The following is a 20,631-nucleotide window of genomic DNA, read 5'->3' as shown; positions in this document are numbered from 1 at the left end:
TCAAAAATCAGGATGTCCATGAACTTTGTGAGAAATTTCATATCCAACACCGCTTTTCCACTCCCTATTACCCACAAGGCAATGCTCAGGCCGAAGCATCCAATAAAAACATATTGAGAATCCTAAAGAAGATAGTCAATGATGCCGGTCGTGATTGGCATGTTCAATTGAATCCAGCATTATGGGCATATCGAACTAGCATTCGAACCCCTACAGGTGCAACTCCTTATTCATTGGTCTATGGTGCTGAAGCTATCTTACCTATTGAGGTCGAGATACCATGATTACGAGTTTCCTTGCATAATCTCATCGATGATGAAGCATACAGAGTCGCACGCCTTCAAGACTTAGAGTTACTAGATGAGAAGCGACAAGCTGCATACAATCACCTCAAAGCCTATCAGCAGCGCATGAGTAGAAGCTACAATCACCGAGTTAGATCTCGTACATTTGAGGTAGGTGATCTTTTTCTTCGAGAAAATCCTCGCAACCAACCAAACAGAGAACATCAAGGCAAGTTTGAATCAAACTGGTTGGGCCCATATGTTGTCACTGCTGTATTCGGGTCCGGGGCATATCAGTTGGCTACATCAAACGGAGAACCGCTCGCAGATCCAATCAATAGCATGCACCTCAAACGGTTTTATACCTAAGGTATACAGAGCATCAGGCTCCCCTACATATCAGAAAATATCAAAAACATTCAGAAAATGTCCTAAAGAAAATACAAAACCATTCAAAACAAAAAAAAGTAAAGAAAAATCATGCATCCAAACGGTGAACAACCACTCCGGTGGCACCTTGGGTAAGTGCGATGGTGAAAACCTAGCAAACAGACGCCACTCGTAAGGGCTATGGATCCATTATCTTTTTAGACTTGTTGCGATCACATTTACTTCATACATACATCCATCCATCCATCTAACCATGGCTTGTTATTTGATCTGTCATCCAAGAAAGTACTTCATGCGTCTAGCATCCCGCTTTTTCATAAATCATGTCCAACTTGGGGGAAATGCCCTTACAATCTAGATGATGGAAGTGGATTCTACATTACTGGTGATTCATTGGTAAAAACATTCAAAAATGTCTCGCAAAATACAAAAACATTCAAAAATGTCTCGCAAAATATCAAAAACATTCAAAAATGACTCACAAAATCCACAAACATTCAAAAACTATTACACAAAATCCAAAAACATCAAAAAACCATCGAAAATCACCCAAAAAACATGACAACACCTTGTACATATTCATCCGATCAGATACAAAATACTCACACAAATGACCACTTATCAATCGACCAACACAATCAACATCAACAATCCAAACTATCTTAAACAAGGATGCATCCTTCCTTATCAAAACAAAGACAAGATGACGTTTTCTTTGACAAGAAAATTATGTTAAGCTATCAAATACTTGGTTGATTTATGAGTACAATCATTTGTTTATCTGTATCGGGATCTTTCAGCATTGTTTTGTATCATTTGCGCATTACTTCCGATGAAGTACTGGGGCATGTACTAATGGTGTCTACGTGGGAAGTTCACCAAGCTACATGATCTTATGCAAAATGCAGTCATAGATCATTACGGCTTGCTGACTACAGTGTATACCTCGACCATATGAGCATGAACCATTACCAAGGATCCATATTCTTTATTCTTTATGTATATATTGTTTGTTTGCAGGTACAATTCTCTTTCTTTGGTTCCTCCTACCTCATCCAAACTGGATAAAGGTTTTATCTCTTATTACGGTATGCACTTGTCTCAGGATATGATCAGCCTAAGATCAAGGAGGACGTTCCAAGTCATGCATGAAAGGAGATAATCCTTATCTGTTCCGCAAGCAATACTCAGGTCAACTTGATCCATTATATCAAGTTGCTTGTATTAACTTGCTATATAAAAATCCATGTAAGAAATACTCTGGTCATCTTGAATCTTTATGTCAAGTTGCTTGTATTTTCTTACAACATTTTAAAGCTCAATGATGAAAAATAAAGCACCATGGATCATCATTCCATCTCATTTGTATATATTGCATTTCGTTGCATTCCACCCATCCATACATTCATAATAGCTGCATATCATGCATACGTAGTCATAATAATGCATACTCTATTTTACTCATCTTCTTCCATAGGACTCGATCCTACTCCTCCATATCTTCTATCTAACATCAAATCCCCCCTCACCCTCCCTATCTTGATCATCAACATCATCCTAATCCCTTCATCGCTTCCCATCCTCACTCATCCACAAAATTAAGCCAGTTACTCTATCTACACAGATACATCGACTCCCACACACCTAGACTATCAACAGATACTCTGATCAAGTATCTTCGGGTCTCAACAGGTAATCGATTATGGTAATCCTAGACTACATCAGGCATTTATCATAATGACCTAGTCTCAACGGGGCTGCCATGATTCCCCACAACCATCCATCACACACACATACTATCAATTGATCAACCAATCAAACACAATCCAACGGACAATTACATCAATTGTCTACGTCTCAACGAGTATTTTGCTTCATATACCTTGACTTCATCGGGCAATTACATCAATTGTCTAAGTCACATCGGGTCACTTTGATTCACTTACTCAGACTTTATCATGTCCAAGCAACCAACTGACATCAACTGTCACGCTTTGACTTGACCGGGGCAATTAAACCGATTGCACCAGATTGTCCAACCAATTTTGATCAATTGTATAGCATCAATCCAAACCCCACACTACATCTGCTATGTATCTCTTGCATGACCTCAGGGTACCCGCTGGCTTGTTGTTTCTTCATATTCACTCCATTTTCTCCCATTCTTTCATCATTAGTTCTAATTTCTTCTATTCTACCTCCCCTCCACTTTTCATTCTATTTCGAGAGATCACCCGATTTTTCAAAACAAAATTTGGCCCATCTCTCGAGGGGGCATACCACCCATTAAATTTACATTTTATGGGGCATTTCTTCACACCTATTTTTCTTTCTTTGAAACGACGCAATAAACTGCACCGTCTCAAAGAGGGGCAAATGTAGTCACATAAATCTGTCCACTTAATTAAATGAATACTTAGTATCTATTTGATTATTTAACCATCAATTAATAATTAATTAAATTAATATTTAATTAATTCATCTTAACCCTCTTCTCCTATTAATTAAATAAATTATTCAATTTATTTGATTTAATTCACTTAACCAAATTCATACCATTAATTAAATAAATAAATCATATTTGTTTAATTAAATCTTCTCTCACATTTAAATAAATTAATATTTATTTAAATCCCCCAAAATCCCACCTCTCACATTTAAATAAATTAATATTTATTTAAATCCCCCAAAATCCCACCTCTCACATTTAAATAAATAAATCATTTATTTAAATCACCTTTATCCTCCACCCACTTGCATTTTCCTACAAATACAAGTTGCACAATTATTTTAAATAAATAATTTATTTAAATCACCTTTATCCTCCACCCACTTGTATTTTCCTACAAAAGCAAGTTGCACAACTATTTTAAATAAATTATTTATTTAAAATCCTATTTATCCTCACCCACTTGAAACCTTTAATGGTTTCCCTTAAAGTATTCAAACTTGATGGCTTTAAAGTCTTCAAACTTGATGGCTTCCTTCTATAATCTTCTTAAGACTTTAATGGTTTTCCTTAAAGTCTTCAAGCCTTTAATGGTTTCCCTCAAAGTCTTCAAGCATTTTAATGCTTTATCTTCATTTTTCTCATTTAAATAAATTAATATTTATTTGAATATTTATCCAAATGCAAATTACACCATTTAATTGAAATAAATGATTTTATTTTAATTGAAAATACCAAAATTTCTCCCACTTGCATTTTCCTACAAAATCCACTTGTATGCCTAAACCCCTTCTAGATTCTTCTAAACCCTTCCTAATTAGCCTAATCCATCCCCTAAATATTGTCACATTCCTAAGCAAATTGGAGTCACTTTTCAAAGACTCCAAAGTCTTTGAAAAGCAATTAATGCTTTGTGTGTTCAACAAATTAACCCTCAAAGTCTTTGATAACCATTGAAGGCTTTCAACCTTCAACCACTTAATCCCCAAAGTCTCCAATAACCATTAATGGTTACTTCAAACCCTCCCACATGGTTAAAACATTTGTTTTGACTCAACCTCTACCCAACCCAAAGGTCTCATCAAGCCTTTAATGCTTTGACCATGATTATCTCTTAATCATTTGCACAAAGGTTTATCCTTGGATTAACTCTTAATCCAATGGGTAATCTTAATTTAGACTCGACCCTTACCTTCTAGATAACCATGAGGTCTTCTTAGGCCTTTAATGCCTCCAACCTCTTCTCTCAACCCAATCCTATGTTGACACTTGTCACCATTTTATTGGTGCCAATTGTGCACATGGATCCCCAACTTTCAAACTTGGCCCTTGATTAAACCATTCAATCTTAACCCTTCATTTCCCCATTTCTTCTATAAATAGAACCCTTCTCCTCAAGCAAAGAGAAGCATTTTAGAGTATTGTTGTTATACTGGCATTAGCATAGAGCTTTTTTCATAGCATCACTATCTACTCTTGCATATTATTTGCTTATCATATTCAACCATCTTGAATCTCCATATGGCATCCATGGCTAGTGCTAAAAGCTGAGAGCTACACTCATTTGGGACTTGGAGAGGAGAGAAACAAGGGAGAAGCATCAAAAGGCATCATGGAAGCATCTTAGGGAGGCTCTTCTCCTTTCTTTTATTTTGTTAAACTTCTTTCATGCTTTTTGAAATCTCTCTTGATATGTTTGGAATGGTTTTTAGTTCTTTGTTTTGTTTTTATGGTTGAAACTAACTTATTAACATTGAACTTTGTTGTTGCCTTGTCCCCATTTCCATGACATCAGATAGTTATAGGTTCCTAAACAATGTACTTTCTTCAAAAAAGTATTTAGGTGTTCTTGTTTAAGCCGTATGAAAGGAAATTTTCATATACGGTTTTCAGAGGGGGAATTTGAGTTTACCTATCTCAATAAAGTATACGATTGGTTCAAAGAGCATCTTGAGATTCAGGCGATTGTGGATGATATCACTAGTAAATATGTTCCTCCCCATGTGAATATATTTTATTGCCTAGGGGGAATCACACTGACTTCTTTTTTGGTACAAGTAGCTACCGGTAATAAATTTTGTATAGTTTATTTTCGTTCACAAACAGAGAATTCTGGTTCTGGACAATGATGTGCCATCACAGCTAACACAGTATCTTCTCCTTGAGTAAAAGTATAATCGAGTCCATTCACTCTTGCCACTAGAATTGGGATTCCAATTTCCCATTCTAGCTTGGGTGCCATACCTTCCAAATCCATTTTGATTATCTCTGTAGTACAAGTACCTATCCATATAATCATGCTAGGGTCTCTATCTTTTTTTATTCAAATACAAAGTTTTTTTAATCCTTCATAATCATTCAATTGAGCCGAGATATCTCCTTCTTCCAATTCTGCCATTGCATAGCGAGGTTCTGCAAAAATCATTACTCCAAGTGCATTTTGCAAAAAATAATTGCATGTCTTTGTACCCACAACTAAAAAGAAACTATCTTCAATCTTTTGATATAACCAAGATACACAGCTAATTGGACAAAAAGTATGATAATTACCTGTCTCACATTTGACAGTGAGAGTTTCATCAATTTTCACTGACATAAATGATTATAACTATGTTGATTAAATCATCGTAAATCCAAGTAAATTTTCCTTATTATTTTTATGTTTCCCCTCATCAATAGGATTGAGATAAAGGTCAGAGAGAAAACTGAATAATTCCCAATCTGGAATCTCCTTTGGCACAATACCTTCTGGTTGGGAAAATATTTGATCCGCTATGTCTAAATAATATTCACATACATAGTTAAGTGATGGTTCAGATCCAACCATTTCAATTGAGGTTTTGCCCTTGACTCTCAAAACTCGAATATCTTCAATAAGAGGTAACACTTCTATTACGGGCATTGGATAGGCTTCTACATATTTATTGATAAGATCTCTTTTAGATGTACGATTTCCAACCAAACCTGCAAATCGTAGTGGATGTGTATGAGCTTTTTCCCTGATAGAAGCAGTAATACGATTTGCTGCAAATAATGCATCAAATCCATTATCTGTAATAATGACACAATAATCTGCATAGTTCAACAGAGCAGCAAAACCTCCACAAACCATGTCCCTTCAAGCCCTTCAACTAATCAATGCGACCTTGAAGAGCAGATTTAGCTAGGACCTGAGCAGTCTCCTGAAAACTCACTTCTGATAGAAAAATTTGAGTATTCAGAGATGCGTTTGTCATTCCCAATAAAATGGTTTGATAGTTTATTCTTTTTTCTAGAGCACAATCCATTCTTTGTACTCGTGATAATCCAATGAGTTCTCCGGGTAAAAAAAGACTACCTAGTCCATTTTCCCAATTTTTATTTTCGGACCTGTCGACATCTACAACTAAAACTTTCGATGTAATTTGGCGAACAATAATTTCTATATGTTTATCAGAAATTTGTACCCCCTAGGATCGATAAACCCTTTGAATTTCATCGACCAACTGATTCTAACTATCCTCCATAGTTATTCTAACACTAGTGAATGACCCCCAAAAGTTTCCAAAAAATATTGCTAGGTATCTTTTCAATTTTTGAAATCTTTTATTTTTATTTTTTTATATTGAAGTATTTGAGCAGGCTTCTGACAATTGTTCAGCTTTAGGAAGACCTTGAATTATATCATCAGATTTTAATCTTTCGTATAACAGAGTTATTAATGTATCTCCTTGGTAAAGAATTTTCCCATAATAACTATTAAGAGTTGCTCCTCGAGTACCCAAATAGGGTTTAGCCAATCTAATGATGAAAGATTCCTCGTGAACAACTACAATTTGACCAAATCCTTGGAGTTGTTTATCTTTGAATATCCATATACTTTCGGAAAAAAATTGTCCAAGGCTGACTACAGGAAATGTTTTTTCAAAAAAATTGGATAGGAAAAAGTACAAATTCAAATTGAAGAAATTGAAAATAATATTCCTACATGAATCAAATTGATAAATTTCCCTCTTTTCATCCATAAAATAAAATTTAGCTAATTGGAAATTATTCGAGTCATTGTTAGAAATTGAACATTCAGTTAGTATAAGTCATGAAATGAGAGTATGGGAAATGATTAGCAATACTATGTAAATGACCCAGGAGACCTGACAATTCAATTCTTTTTTTATTTGCATCCAACTTTTTTACTATATTCAAGCATTTTAAATCATGAAACAAAACGATTTGCAAAAAATCAGAAGGAGAAAGAATAGTAAAAGATTCATCTTTTTCATTCTCATTAGGTAATGAACGAATAGTTCCCTTAGTAATTTACTTTGATCATTCAAATTAGTGTGACCTAATTTGTTATGAAACAAAAATGGAGAACTTGCTATATTTTCCCTTTTTGCGATATTGAAAAAAGGGTATTTCAGCAAGTTAATTTGAATCATATTGATAATGATCTCATTTGTTCCTACTGAAATAAGAGAAGCATAAGTATTTTTTATTTTTAATCTGGGCCCTTCATCTAATTGATTTTCAAGAGAATTCCTTTTTTATTCAATTGAATAACCTCCATGAATATTCCCATATTTTATCATTTTTGAACGGGGGTCATTCAAAAAAGCAAAAATGTGCTTTTTATTTAGTAAAATACCTTGTCCTCTGGGTATTCTAAAAATGAAATTAGGACAAGGAATTCTTCGCTTTCCCCATTGTTTATCACACCATAATGGTACAATGAGTTTATTTTTTTCCTTTTTTACACTCATATGGGTATTTTCAAAAAGAATGGCGGAATAGATAGAGTCTTTATGTTCATTAGGTATGGTTCGATCAGTTTCAAAATAATTCAAGATTTTTTTTCCTTTTTCAAAACAGTTTGAGTCAAATATAGTAGACCTCCTATCATAGACTTGTACTTAGTCGGATTAACAGGTGTTGATTCATCCCTTAGTTATAATTTGTCATTTGTAGTCATAGGTGTGCTTACTAATTTAGAGTTCTCCATACCAAATTTCTTTAGTAACTCCTTCTAGTACTTAGATTGACTCAAGAATATACCTTTATTAGTCTGTGAAATCTGCAATCCTAAAAAGAATTTTATCTCTCCAATCATAGACATTTCAAATTCTTGATGCATTTTAATAGAAAAGTTTTTACATAATCCATATTCTCCTCCAAAGATTATATCATCAACAAAAACTTGTATAACCAAGATGTCATCATTAGTCACTTTATAGTATAAGTTGTTGTCAACATTACCTTTAGAAAAACCAATCTTCAAAAGATACTTATCCAATCTAGCATACCAAGCTCTTGGAGCTTGCTTCAACCCATAAAAAGCTTTCCTTAACCTACAAACCATATCTTTGTTATTTGTTAAAGAAAATCCATCAGGTTGTTCAATATAAACTTTTTCTTCAAGATCTCCATTCAGAAATGGACATTTAATATCCATTTGATATACTTTGTAGTTCTTGTGTGCTGCAGAAGCCAAGAATAATCTAACTTCCTCAATTCTAGATACCGATGCAAAGGTTTCATTATAATCAATTCCTTCTTTCTGTGAATATCCTTTACACACTAATCTTTCTTTATTTTTGATTACCTTACCATCTTCATTAAGTTTGTTTCTGAATACCCATTTTGTTCCAATTACATTTTTGTCTTTAGGTCAGGGAGCTAATGTCCATGTGTTATTCTTTTCAATTTGTTCTAATTATTTTTCCATAGCTTTAATCTAGTGTTTATCTTCACATGCCTCATTAACTGATGCTAGTTCAATTTGAGAAATAAGACATACCTCTTCATTTGTCAGTCTTCCTCTAGTCATAACTCCTTAATATTTGTTCCCAATTATCTGATCTTCAGAGTGGTTCAATCTTACATACTAAGGTGTCTTTGTTTGATGTTGTTCTTCAATTTTAGATGATACCGGTGTAACTGGGTCTTCATTTTGTACCAATGTGTTCATTGTAGGTTCATTTGTCAGTATCTCTATTACCGGTTCATAATCTGTGTACCTTGAAGTTCCTCTAAACTGTTCATCAATTTTCACATTTGTACTCTCAACAATTTTCTGCAATCTCTTGTTAAAACATCTATATGCTTTTCTCTTAGATGAATAACCAAGAAATATTCCTTCATCACTTCTAGGATCAAATTTGCCAATACACTCATCTCTTCTAATATAGCATTTACTTCCAAATATTCTAAAATATTTAAGAGTAGGAGTAATACCAAACCATAATTCATGAAGAGTCTTACCAATTTCACCTTTGATGTGTACTTTGTTGAATGTGTAAACCACTGTACTTAGTGCCTCTCTCCAATATACATGTGGTAGATTTGCTTTTGATAACATACTTCTAGCTGCATCCAAAATAGTTTTGTTTTTCCTTTCTACAACTCCATTCTGTTGGGGTGTCTGGGGTGCTGATAACTATCTTTTGATCCCATTCACTTCACAAAATGTATTAAATTCCTTAGATGTGAATTCACCTCCTTGATCTAATCTCAGACATTTGATTTTCTTACCAGTTTCATTCTCTACCATCACCTTGAATAGCTTGAATTTCCCAAGTGCTTCTGATTTCTCTCTGAGAAAAGTAACCCAACACATTCTAGAATAGTCATCAATGATTAGCATGAAATATCTATCTCCTTGTAAGCTTTTAGTTCTAGCTGGACCACATAAATCAGTATGAATTAAGTCAAGAGGATTATTGGATTTTTCTGGAATACTCTTAAAAGATGCTCTAACTTTCTTTCCAAATTGACATTCCTTACATACTAGATTATGAGGTTTAACAATCCTAGGCAAGTCCCTTACTGCTTTAGTTGTACTAATCTTCACAATGCAATCAAAATTTACATGATAGAGTCTCTTATGCCATAACCAACTTTCATCAATATGTGCAATCAAGCATGTCTTTTCACTATTGTTCAAATGAAAGATATTACCTCTAGTCTGATTAGTAGTTGCAATTTCCAAACCAGTTCTATTCATGATTTTGCATTTACCATTCTTGAATTGTAACTGAAATCCTTTTTCAACTAATTGAGCAACACTCAAAAGATTATGCTTTAAGCCTTCAACATAGTAAACATTATCAGTATTGTGCTTACCATCAAGAGATATAGTACCTTTTCCTTTGATCAAACAAGCTTTGTCATCTCCAAATCTTACTAGACCTCCATTATATTCTTGAAAAGTTAAGAATTTACTTTTATCACCAGTCATATGATGTGAACATCCTAAATCAATGATCCATTCATCCTTATCCTCAATTTTAGCTGCTAGCACCTGCTCTACTAGTTGAACAGTAGGTGTTGGTTGATCTTTTATTATAGCAACAAAGACCCATCCATTGTCCACTGGATCCTCATCAGAATCATCAGTGACTCCTTCATCAGCAAGATAACTAGATTTGTCTCTATTTCTTCTTAAATTTGTATCTCTGATATTCAGGGTTAGGCTTGTATGTTCTTCTAGCTTCTTCTTTCAATCTTGCATGTCTATCAGGGCATCTAGAAGCCATATGACCAATCTTATTGTAGTTAAAACATTTGAAGGTGCTTTACCTTCATACTTACTTCCAACTAGACCTTTGGGCATTTTCCTTGCAAATAGTGCTTCAAGTTCTTCAAGTTCTTCATTTTCTCTCCTTTCTTCAAGTTCTCTTGCATAAAAGGCTTTCCAATCAGATTTGTCAAATGATGATGATGATGCAGATGATGTTGATGCCTTAAAAGCTAAATCTATTTTTATAGTAGCAAAAGGACCAAATTCCTCAATTTCAAAAGCTGTAAGTTTTCCAATCAATGTATCTCTAGTTACTGATGTATTAGGCATTGTTCTTAACTCATTTATAGCAGTAACTTTCATTTTGTATGTCGGTGGTAATCCTCTTAAAACTTTTGAAACAATTTCATCTTCACTTAAGGTTCCTCCACAACATTTAATACCCAAAACAATTTCATTTACTCTTTCCATAAAAGCAGAAATCCTTTCATCTTCTTCCATTTTTATATTTTCATATCTGACCCAGAAGCTTTCAAGTTTTGCAATTTTGATTGTGGAATCTCCTTCATTCAATTTTTCCAAATGGTCCCAAATAGCTTTAGCAGTAGACCTATCTAATAATCCCATGATTTTTTGATCTGATAATGGGCTCAAAAGTGCTTCTCTTGCTTTGCAATCATTTTCTTCATCTTTTTCTAAGGTTGTTGGATTAGGCTGACCGGGAGTAGGAGTAGTATAACCATTCTTTGTAACCTCCCAAATGTCCTTTCCAATGCAATTTAGATGTGTCTCCATCCTGATCTTCCATATGCCATAGTTGGTTCCATCAAGTTTAGGACTGTCCTTCCTAATATAGTTCGAAGACATTGGATCTCCTCAAGCTGTTAAACTTCTACAAAAAGAGGACTAAGCACTGATACCAATTGTTAGGTCCCGGAGGCAACTAAGAGGGGGGGTGAATCAGTTGTCCAAAGAATTCAAATAAAATTAACTTAACCAAAACTTAATGCTTAATACCAATAAACCAAACTTAATGTCGGTAGACAGTTTATCAGTTAATTGCAGTACCGGTAGAGATTAATGCATGAAACAAAAAAACAGTAACATCCACAACACATAACACCAATATTTGTACGTGGAAACCCTGTAAGGGGAAAAACCATGGAGGGAAACCTTACCCACAATCAGATGATACTACTATAGATAGTATGTGTATACAATAAGGGTTTTGCACATGTAGAAAGGCCAAGCACCTAGAGCTCACTGCTCAATCACAAATGGGAGTCACACTGACTAATTGGATGATTAAATCCAATGATAATGTACTGCTCAAAATAGCATCTCCATTTGCTGGATTCAATACCGGTTTAGCTCTGATATGTCTTCACAAAAACCTTCCTTCGATCTTCAAATGATGTCTGTGTGCATAGTTCTTCTTATTCTCGCATATACCTTATTACAATCCTTTTCGCATTCCCACATCAATCTCACAAATGAGATCTTACATTTATACCTTAACCTAAGACCAATTGAGTAGGTCAGCTCTCTAAAAGATATTACAATAAAATCAATTACAAAGAAGCAATATCCAATGCATGATGTCGGCTCAATGCATTTACAATAATAACAAATCATCTCTATGACGCATCGTGCTAATCTAGAATACATAATCCTGTCGGTGTATAACTTGGACCTATTTGTCGGTAACAAAAAATATGCAAACTCAAATATACCAATGAACAAATTGCCAAGACAAAGTGTCCAAATGATGTCTTTGACATAACCAAGTATTCTCCATGTGATTCTAAGTGTCAGTGAACAATATATCCTACCGGTGAACCAAATACCGGTGATTGTGCATAAGTCACTTGCTTGCTGGTGAACATAACCAATTCTCCAAGTGCTAATAGGTTGACCAGTTTTGATAAGTGTTGACATTAATGAAAAAACCATATCAATATATCCAAAATACCAGCACATTCCATACCGATTGACAGCAATGACAACATAATGCCAACATAACATACTTAGTTTGATAGATGAAAATACCTTTGTTAGTTTGAGTAATCTACAATCCTAAGAAAAATCTCATCTCCCCAATCATAGACATTTCAAATTCATTCTTCATATTATCAGATAATTCCATACATAAGTTATCCTCACCTCCAAAAATGATATCATCAATAAAAACCTCAACAATCAATATATCATTATCAGTGATCTTATTATACAAGTTACTAATAGCATTACCTTTAACGAAACCAAGCTTCAAAAGATATTTTGTCCAATCTAGCATACTAAGCTCTAGGAGCTTGTTTCAATCCATATAAAGCTTTCTTTAACTTGCAAACCATATTTTTGTCATCTGAAAGTGAAAATCCATCAGGTTTCTCAATGTAGACTTCCTCTTCAAGATCTCCATTAAAAAATGCACACTTAACATCCATTTGATAAACCTTGTATTTCTTATGTGTAGCATAAGAAAGAAATAATCTCATAGCTTCAATCCTAGCTACCAGAGAAAAAATTTCATCATAATCAATTCCTTCCTTCTGAGAATATCCTTTACATACCAATCTAGCCTTGTTCCTCATAACTTTTCCATCTTCATTCAGTTTATTCCTAAAAACCCCTTTAGTTCCAATAACATTCTTATTTTTAGGTCGGGGAACTAAAGTCCATGTATTATTCTTGTCTATCTAATCTAAATCTTCTTCCATAGATTTCATCCAACATTCATCTTTACATGCTTCAATAATTGATGCCGGTTCAACTTTAGATACTAAACATACCTCTTCAACTGCCAACCTTCTTCTTGTCATTACTCCTTTTCTCTTATCTCCAATGATCTTATCTTCTGAATGATTTAACCTTACATACCTAGGAGTCTTCTGACTTTCTGTTTCCCTACTCTGACCTTCAGTTACTATTAAATTTTCTGATACTACCAAAGCAACTGGTTCAACATTATATTCTGGTATAGGTGCTACTGGTTTAGTTATAATCATCTCCATTTTGGTTCTCTCTCATAAGTTCTGATTTGACCTTTGTACTGCTCATCCACCTTGACATTAGTGCTTTCCACAATTCTCTGCAATCTTTTGTTATAACATATATATGCTTTGCTTTCATTAAAATAACTAATAAATATTCCTTCATCACATCTAGGATCAAACTTTCCAATGGAATCATCTCTTTTGATATAACATTTACCACCAAAGATTCTAAAATACTTAACTATAGGTGTATGACCAAACCATAACTCATAAGGTGTCTTACCGATGTCTGCTTTGGTATGAACTCTTTTGAATGTGTACACCACCATGCTAATAGCTTCTCTCCAATAGATATGAGGAAAATTAGCTTCCATCATCATAGTTCTAGCTACATCCAAGATAGTTTTGTTCTTCCTTTCCACTACTTGCTGAGGTGTTTGGGGTGCAGACAACTATCTCCTTATACCATTCTTCTCACAATAACTATTAAATTCACTAGATGTGAATTCACCACCTTGATTAGACCTTAAGCATTTAATCTTCAACCCTATCTCTGTCTCAATTTTTGCTTTAAAAATCTTAAACTTTTCAAAGGCTTCAAATTTCTCCCTTAGAAAAGTGACCCACATCATTCTAGAATAGTCATCAATGATTAGCATGAAATATCTATCACCCTGAAAACTTTTTATTTTAGCAAGACCACATAAGTCATTATTAATAAGATCAAGAACATCATTAGATTTGTCTTGTATACTCTTAAAATAAGTTCTCACTTGCTTACCCATTTGACATTCCTTACATACTGGATTATAGGGCTTCACAATCTTAGGTATATCTCTAATTACCTTAGTTGAACTAATCTTTACAATGCAATCAAACTTCACATGACACAACCTCTTATGCCATAGCCAATTCTCATCAATATGTATAATAAAATATGTCTTCTCATCGGAGTTCAAATGAAAGATGTTACTTTTAGTCTGAGTATCGCTTACAATCTCCAATCCACATCTGTTAATGATTTTTCATTTTCCATCCTTGAAGTGTAATTGAAATCCCTTATCCACCAACTTTCCTACACTCAAAAGATTATGCCTTAAACCTTCAACAAAATAAACATTATCAGTGTTATGCTTACCATCCAATGATATACTTCCTCTTCCTCTGATTATACATTCTTTGTCATCTCCAAATCTAACCAGAACACCATCAAATTCTTGCAAAGATAGAAAATTCCTTTTATCTCCAGTCATATGATGTGAACATCCACTAACTATCACCCAACCATCCTTATCTTCAACTTTAGCAGCAAGGGCCTTCTCCTCCTTTTGAATAACTGGTTCCAGAGCATCTTCCTTAATAGTCAAGAATACCCATTCCTTTCCATTTCCAGATCTACTATCTGAATCTTGTGTCAGTTCATCATCAAAGTCATTGGTCACACCTTCCTCATCTGCATAGTAGCATGATTTGTCTTTGTTTCTCCTGTACTTATGCTTGTTTTGATAACCATTGTTAGGCCTAAAATATCTTCTAGCTTTCTCCTCAAATCTTGAATTCCTCTAAGGACATCTAGATGCAAAATGACCTATCTTATTACATGCAAAACATTTAAAAGTTGATTTTCCTTCATACATACTTCCTATCGAACCTTTAGGTACTATTATAGAAAATAGGGCTTCAAGTTGCTCAAACTCTTCATCTTCTTTCTTCATATCCTCTAGTTCCTTTGCATATAAAACTTTCCAATCAATTTTTCTAGTTGATGATGTAGATGCATGAAAAATAGATTCAATCTTTATAGCTCCAGGAGGACCAAATTCTTCAATCTCAAAAGAAGATAAATTTCCAACCAAGGTATCCCTATTAACATAAGTGTTAGACATAGTTCTCAGTTCATTAATTGTAGTAGCCTTTCATCTTGTAAGCCAGTGGCAAAACTCTCCATACTTTAGAAACAATTTCATCTTCGCTCAAAGATCCACCACATCATTGAATTCCCATAACAATTTCATTAAATCTTTCCATAAAAGAAGTAATTCTTTCATCTTCCTCCATTTTTAGGTTCTCATACCTCACCTAGTAACCATCAAGTTTAGCAATTTTAACAGTAGGGACACCTTCATTCAAAGTCTCCAACTTATCCCATATAGCTTTAGCAGATGATTTGTTTGATAGTCTCATAACTTGTTGATCAAAAAGGGCACTCAAAAGGGCTTCTCTAGCTCTACAATCATTTTCAATGTTCTTATCCAAGTCTGTCGAAGGAGGATTCCCAGAGTTCAAATCATAAGGAGTATATCCTTTCTTAGTGATCTCCCAAATCTCTTTTCCAATACATCTCAAATGCGTCTCCATTCAAATCTTCCATACTGTAATTTGTTGAATCAAGTTTAGGGGTTTCTCTTCGAAAAACAACTATAGATGAACTATTAGATGCCATAGGATCTACTGGAACCCTAAAATTTGCAATTTTTAGAATTCCAAATTCCAAGACAAGGAGAAAGAAAAATTCTAAATATATATATATATTGAATAGGTACAAGTAATATATTTTATATTTGTTGCACAATATGAAACCATAACATAAACAAAATAATGGGCATAAAAAATGGAGTGTGAAGCACCAAAAGGGCTATTTACATCATTTAAAGACCGTTTATCCATTATATACCCATAAAATAGCCTTAAAATACCTCTAATATGCCTAAACAACTTGTAAAGTGACAATTAATTACATAAACTAAGGCAATTTCGGGATTTGGAATTATTTTTATTTAAAAGGGGGGTGTCTTTTCACCCAAAGGGGTATGAAAACCATTCAAACACATATATATGTGTGATGTAAAATGTAAAGAGAAAAGAAAGAATAGGATAGAGATAGAAGAGGTGGAGGCAATTTTGTACTTTTAAACTTTTTATCAAAAATAACCAGTTGCATTTTCTTTCTCATATGTGTTGAGAGTTAACATATTTTTAGAAGGCAGTTGCGTGTGATATTATCTAAAGGAGATAAGGTTATTTGTGTTCTTCTAGTGAAATTTTGTGTTTCATATTGTAGATTTGGATAAAAAAAAGATTTACTTGTGAATTGTAATTGTTCCATGTATTTCTTCCTTGGATGGTCTCTTAAAGTTAGGGTTAAATTCATTCAAGCGGTTTACAATATAGACATTGAAAGTAGAGCTCATAAGAAACAGTAACTGACAGACTCATCGAGAGGTGGTGGGATTAAAAACTGTCTCATAAGTTTACACAATAAGTCCTGAAGAAATATAAGACTCTGTAGCCCAAATAGGAGGAAAGGCACTAATCATTTGTAAACAAACCCTTTAACCATACCAGTTACCCTTTACCTTTAAGCATTAGGATTAGTAGAGTAGGTATAGTAGGTAATTTAGCCAAAGTGTAACATATATACTTTTGTAAGATACATAGATCAATACACACATCTAAAATCAGTCTGTTTAAGAAACTTATGCCATTCTGAGACTAGGAGATATCAGATTAAGACACTAAATCTGCTATAAAAAGCATTAGTTGAAGGAACAACTAGTGAGTAGGTATACCCGCCTAGGTCCTGCAGAGCCTAAAGTGAGAGAGTTAGTAACCAAATAGGTTCACTCTATAAGTTGGCCAAGTCAATTGGAGGGTTTGATCATAGGAGTTGGCATTTCCTTAGAACCTATCCAATCTGTTGATTTGAGACCCAACAGATTGGCGACTCTGTTGGGGAAGAATTATTAAGACTATGCTGTGGGAGAGAACTCAGAAGAAATAAATAACTTATGTCCTCTATGAAAGAGGTGGCAACTCTGTACAAAGGAAAATTAAATGAAAAAAGTTCAGTAGCATTCAGTATGTTTGAATATCCATATTTTTATGGAGAAGCATCTTCAAAAAATATGCACAGTGGCAACCACAGCCACAAAGAGATAGGAATATTCCAGGAAGATTTAAGCCATTGGATTTTGGTAACATCCTTGAGTATCCATATGTATTTCCCTATGAGTTGAAGATCTGTATGCCGAGGTTCCATGGAGATGAAAGGGAATCACCAATTGGGCACCTAAAATCATTTTATTGGTTTATTGAGACCTTCAGAATCTACTCAGAAGAAACAATCATGAAATGGTTTGTGCTAACATTGGACGATGTTGCAGAGCAGTCATTCAGCTTGTTACCCCCACAAAGTATCTCATCATGGGAAGAACTTGAGTGGTGGTTCATGGAAGAATTCTATGGTGTAATAGAGGACAACACTTCAGTTGCTAGCCCTTTAATTGGTTATCCATACCAAAATCAGATTCAATCGGATTATGATTGCGGCAATGCAATCTACAACATAAGAAGAAAGGAAGGTGAATCTATAGAAAAATTGATTGGAAAAATAATGGTGACTTATTTCCAAATGCTTGATAATACACAACTTAATTCAGCTATACTGGAGGAATTGATCATGAGAGAATGTGGGTCTGACAGTTTGGAATCAGCATGTTCAATTTTTGAAGAATTGAATAAAAAAATACATGATTTGCGTGAGATGAGTAACATCAACATAAGAGATGCAAATGAAGATGATTATATAGAAGAATCAGTTATCCCTTTGGAAGTCCCATCTGATGAAGAAGCAATTGATGATGTTTGTGAGTACAAGTCAGAACCTAAAGAAATTGTTGCTAACATTGATGAAGAATATTGTACCAGTCATGAGGAGAGTGAATCCATACCTGAGTACCTTGATGATACAATTGATAAAGAGGAGGTATGCAAATTTGAAAATGGCTTTCAAATATTTTCAAACCCCTTATGTGATGAAGTGATAGAGGAAAATCATATTCCCTACTGCCATGGTATGTGTGAAAAGGATTTTCATGTATTCTCAAATCCTTTATATGATGAAGAAGAAAAAATTTCAAACAGTATGGACAATACAAACATGTGTGAAGACAACATGGGTAATAATATGACTAAGTCACGTGATAAAAGGACCACAAAAATAAGAGAGTTACAAAAGGAAGGTACATCACATAGAGATAAAATAAAAGGTGAAAAGAAGTACCAGTTAGATAATATGCAGCATTCCAATAAAATAGAGATGAAGAATATGTAGATGCCACAAGAAGCAAACTTTTGTAAAAGTATAAATATCATTTCCTATGGAATGGGGGATAATGGTAATCCAGGTGAAATAAAGAATCCTTATAAAATAAGGATGGATAATGCATCTTATGACAGGAATTGCCAATTAGGTGATATCACTAATTTCAAAGTTTTTATACTACTTCATGATGAGAATCAGATGTTTGATAGAGGAAAGAATTGGTGTTCAGTTTTTTAGGCCACTAAAATAGGTCAATGAATTAGGCACATGGTTTGCTCTACCAGAGATCTGAATTCTTGCTATGCCCACAAGGGGCATCCATCCCCAGATAGAGCCACTGTTGGAACCCTAAAATTTGCAATTTTTAGAATTCCAAATTCCAAGACAAGGAGCAAGAAAAATTCTAAATATATATATATATTGAATAGGTACAAGTAATATATTTTATATTTGTTGCACAGTATGAAACCATAACATAAACACAATAATGGGCATAAAAAATGGAGTGTGAAGCACCAAAGGGGGTATTTACATCATTTAAAGACCATTTATCCATTATATACCCATAAAATAGCCTTAAAATACCTCTAATATGCCTAAACAACTTGTAAAGTGACAATTAATTACAACAACTAAGGCAATTTCGGGATTTGGAACTATTTTTACTTAAAAGGGGGGTGTCTTTTCACCCAAAGGGGTATGAAAACCATTCAAACACATATATATGTGTGATGTAAAATGTAAAGAGAAAAGAAAAAATAGGATAGAGATAGAAGAGGTGGAGGCAATTTTGTACTTTTAAACTTTTTATCAAAAATAACCAGTTGCATTTTCTTTCTCATATGTGTTGAGAGTTAACATATTTTTAGAAGGCAGTTGCTTGTGATATTATCTAAAGGAGATAAGGTTATTTGTGTTCTTCTAGTGAAATTTTGTGTTTCATATTGTAGATTTGGATTAAAAAAAGATTTACTTGTGAATTGTAATTGTTCCATGTATTTCTTCCTTGGATGGTCTCTTAAAGTTAGGGTTAAATTCATTCAAGTGGTTTACAATATAGACATCGAAAGTAGAGCTCATAAGAAATAGTAATTGACAGACTCATTGAGATGTGGTGGGATTAAAAACTGTCTCATAAGTTTACACAATAAGTCCTGAAGAAATATAAGACTCTGTAGCCCAAATAGGAGGAAAGGCACTGATCATTTGTAAACAAACCCTTTAACCATACCAGTTACCCTTTACCTTTAAGCATTAGGATTAGTAGAGTAGGTATAGTAGGTAATTTAGCCAAAGTGTAACATATATACTTTTGTAAGATACATAGATCAATACACACATCTGAAATTAGTCTATTTAAGAAACTTATGCCATTCTAAGACTAGGAGATATCATATTAAGACACTAAATTTGCTATAAAAAGCATTAGTTGAAGGAACAACTAGTGAGTAGGTATACCCGCCTAGGTCCTGCAGAGCCTAAAGTGAGAGAGTTAGTAACCAAATAGGTTCACTCTATAAGTTGGCCAAGTCAATTGGAGGGTTTGATCATAGGAGTTGGCATTTCCTTAGAACCTATCCAGTCTGTTGATTTGAGACCCAATAGGATCTTCCTCAAGCGGTTAAGCTTCTACAAAGAGGACTAGGATTTGATACCAATTGTTAGGATAACCGGTGGACAATTAAGAGGGGGGAGGGTGAATTGGTTATCAACAGATTATGAAACTTTAAGCATACAAAACCTTCTATCAGAATGCATAAACCAAATACCGAAATAATAGATATAACGATTAAGAACAAACATAAATCATAGAACGATTACCATCCATCCATAATACATAACACCGATATTTATACATGGAAAACCTAGTAAAAGGAAAAACCATGGTAGGAAGACTACCCATAGTCAGATGA

At 34.1% G+C, this 20,631-nt stretch overlaps 1 protein-coding gene across 1 annotated transcript; it reads right to left on the bottom strand.

The window, feature by feature from the left end:
- Positions 1-5,209: 5,209 nt before the first annotated feature.
- LOC131040592 (light-independent protochlorophyllide reductase iron-sulfur ATP-binding protein-like) lies at positions 5,210-6,235 on the bottom strand. Its single transcript, XM_057973548.2, has 4 exons — positions 5,869-6,235; positions 5,674-5,712; positions 5,455-5,535; positions 5,210-5,367 (listed from the first exon to the last, which is right to left on the bottom strand). The coding sequence occupies exons 1-4, from the start codon at positions 6,233-6,235 to the stop codon at positions 5,210-5,212; spliced, it is 645 nt and encodes a 214-aa protein (XP_057829531.2).
- Positions 6,236-20,631: the final 14,396 nt, after the last annotated feature.

Source organism: Cryptomeria japonica, chromosome 3, assembly GCF_030272615.1.
Source record: "Cryptomeria japonica chromosome 3, Sugi_1.0, whole genome shotgun sequence".
In the NCBI taxonomy this organism is placed as follows: domain Eukaryota; kingdom Viridiplantae; phylum Streptophyta; class Pinopsida; order Cupressales; family Cupressaceae; genus Cryptomeria; species Cryptomeria japonica.
Note: the sequence above shows the minus strand (reverse complement) of the source record. Positions and strands in the feature narration are given on the sequence as shown.

Excerpts from the sequence above, each read along its gene's own strand:
- LOC131040592 (XM_057973548.2), bottom strand. The coding sequence starts at position 6,235 with ATGGTTTGTGGAGGTTTTGCTGCTCTGTTGAACTATGCAGATTATTGT. Across the intron at positions 5,713-5,868 it reads AATATTTTCCCAACCAGAAG|TGAAAATTGATGAAACTCTC; the intron begins GTATTGTGCCAA and ends CATTTATGTCAG. Across the intron at positions 5,368-5,454 it reads TGAAGGATTAAAAAAACTTT|GTATGGCACCCAAGCTAGAA; the intron begins GTATTTGAATAA and ends TGGATTTGGAAG.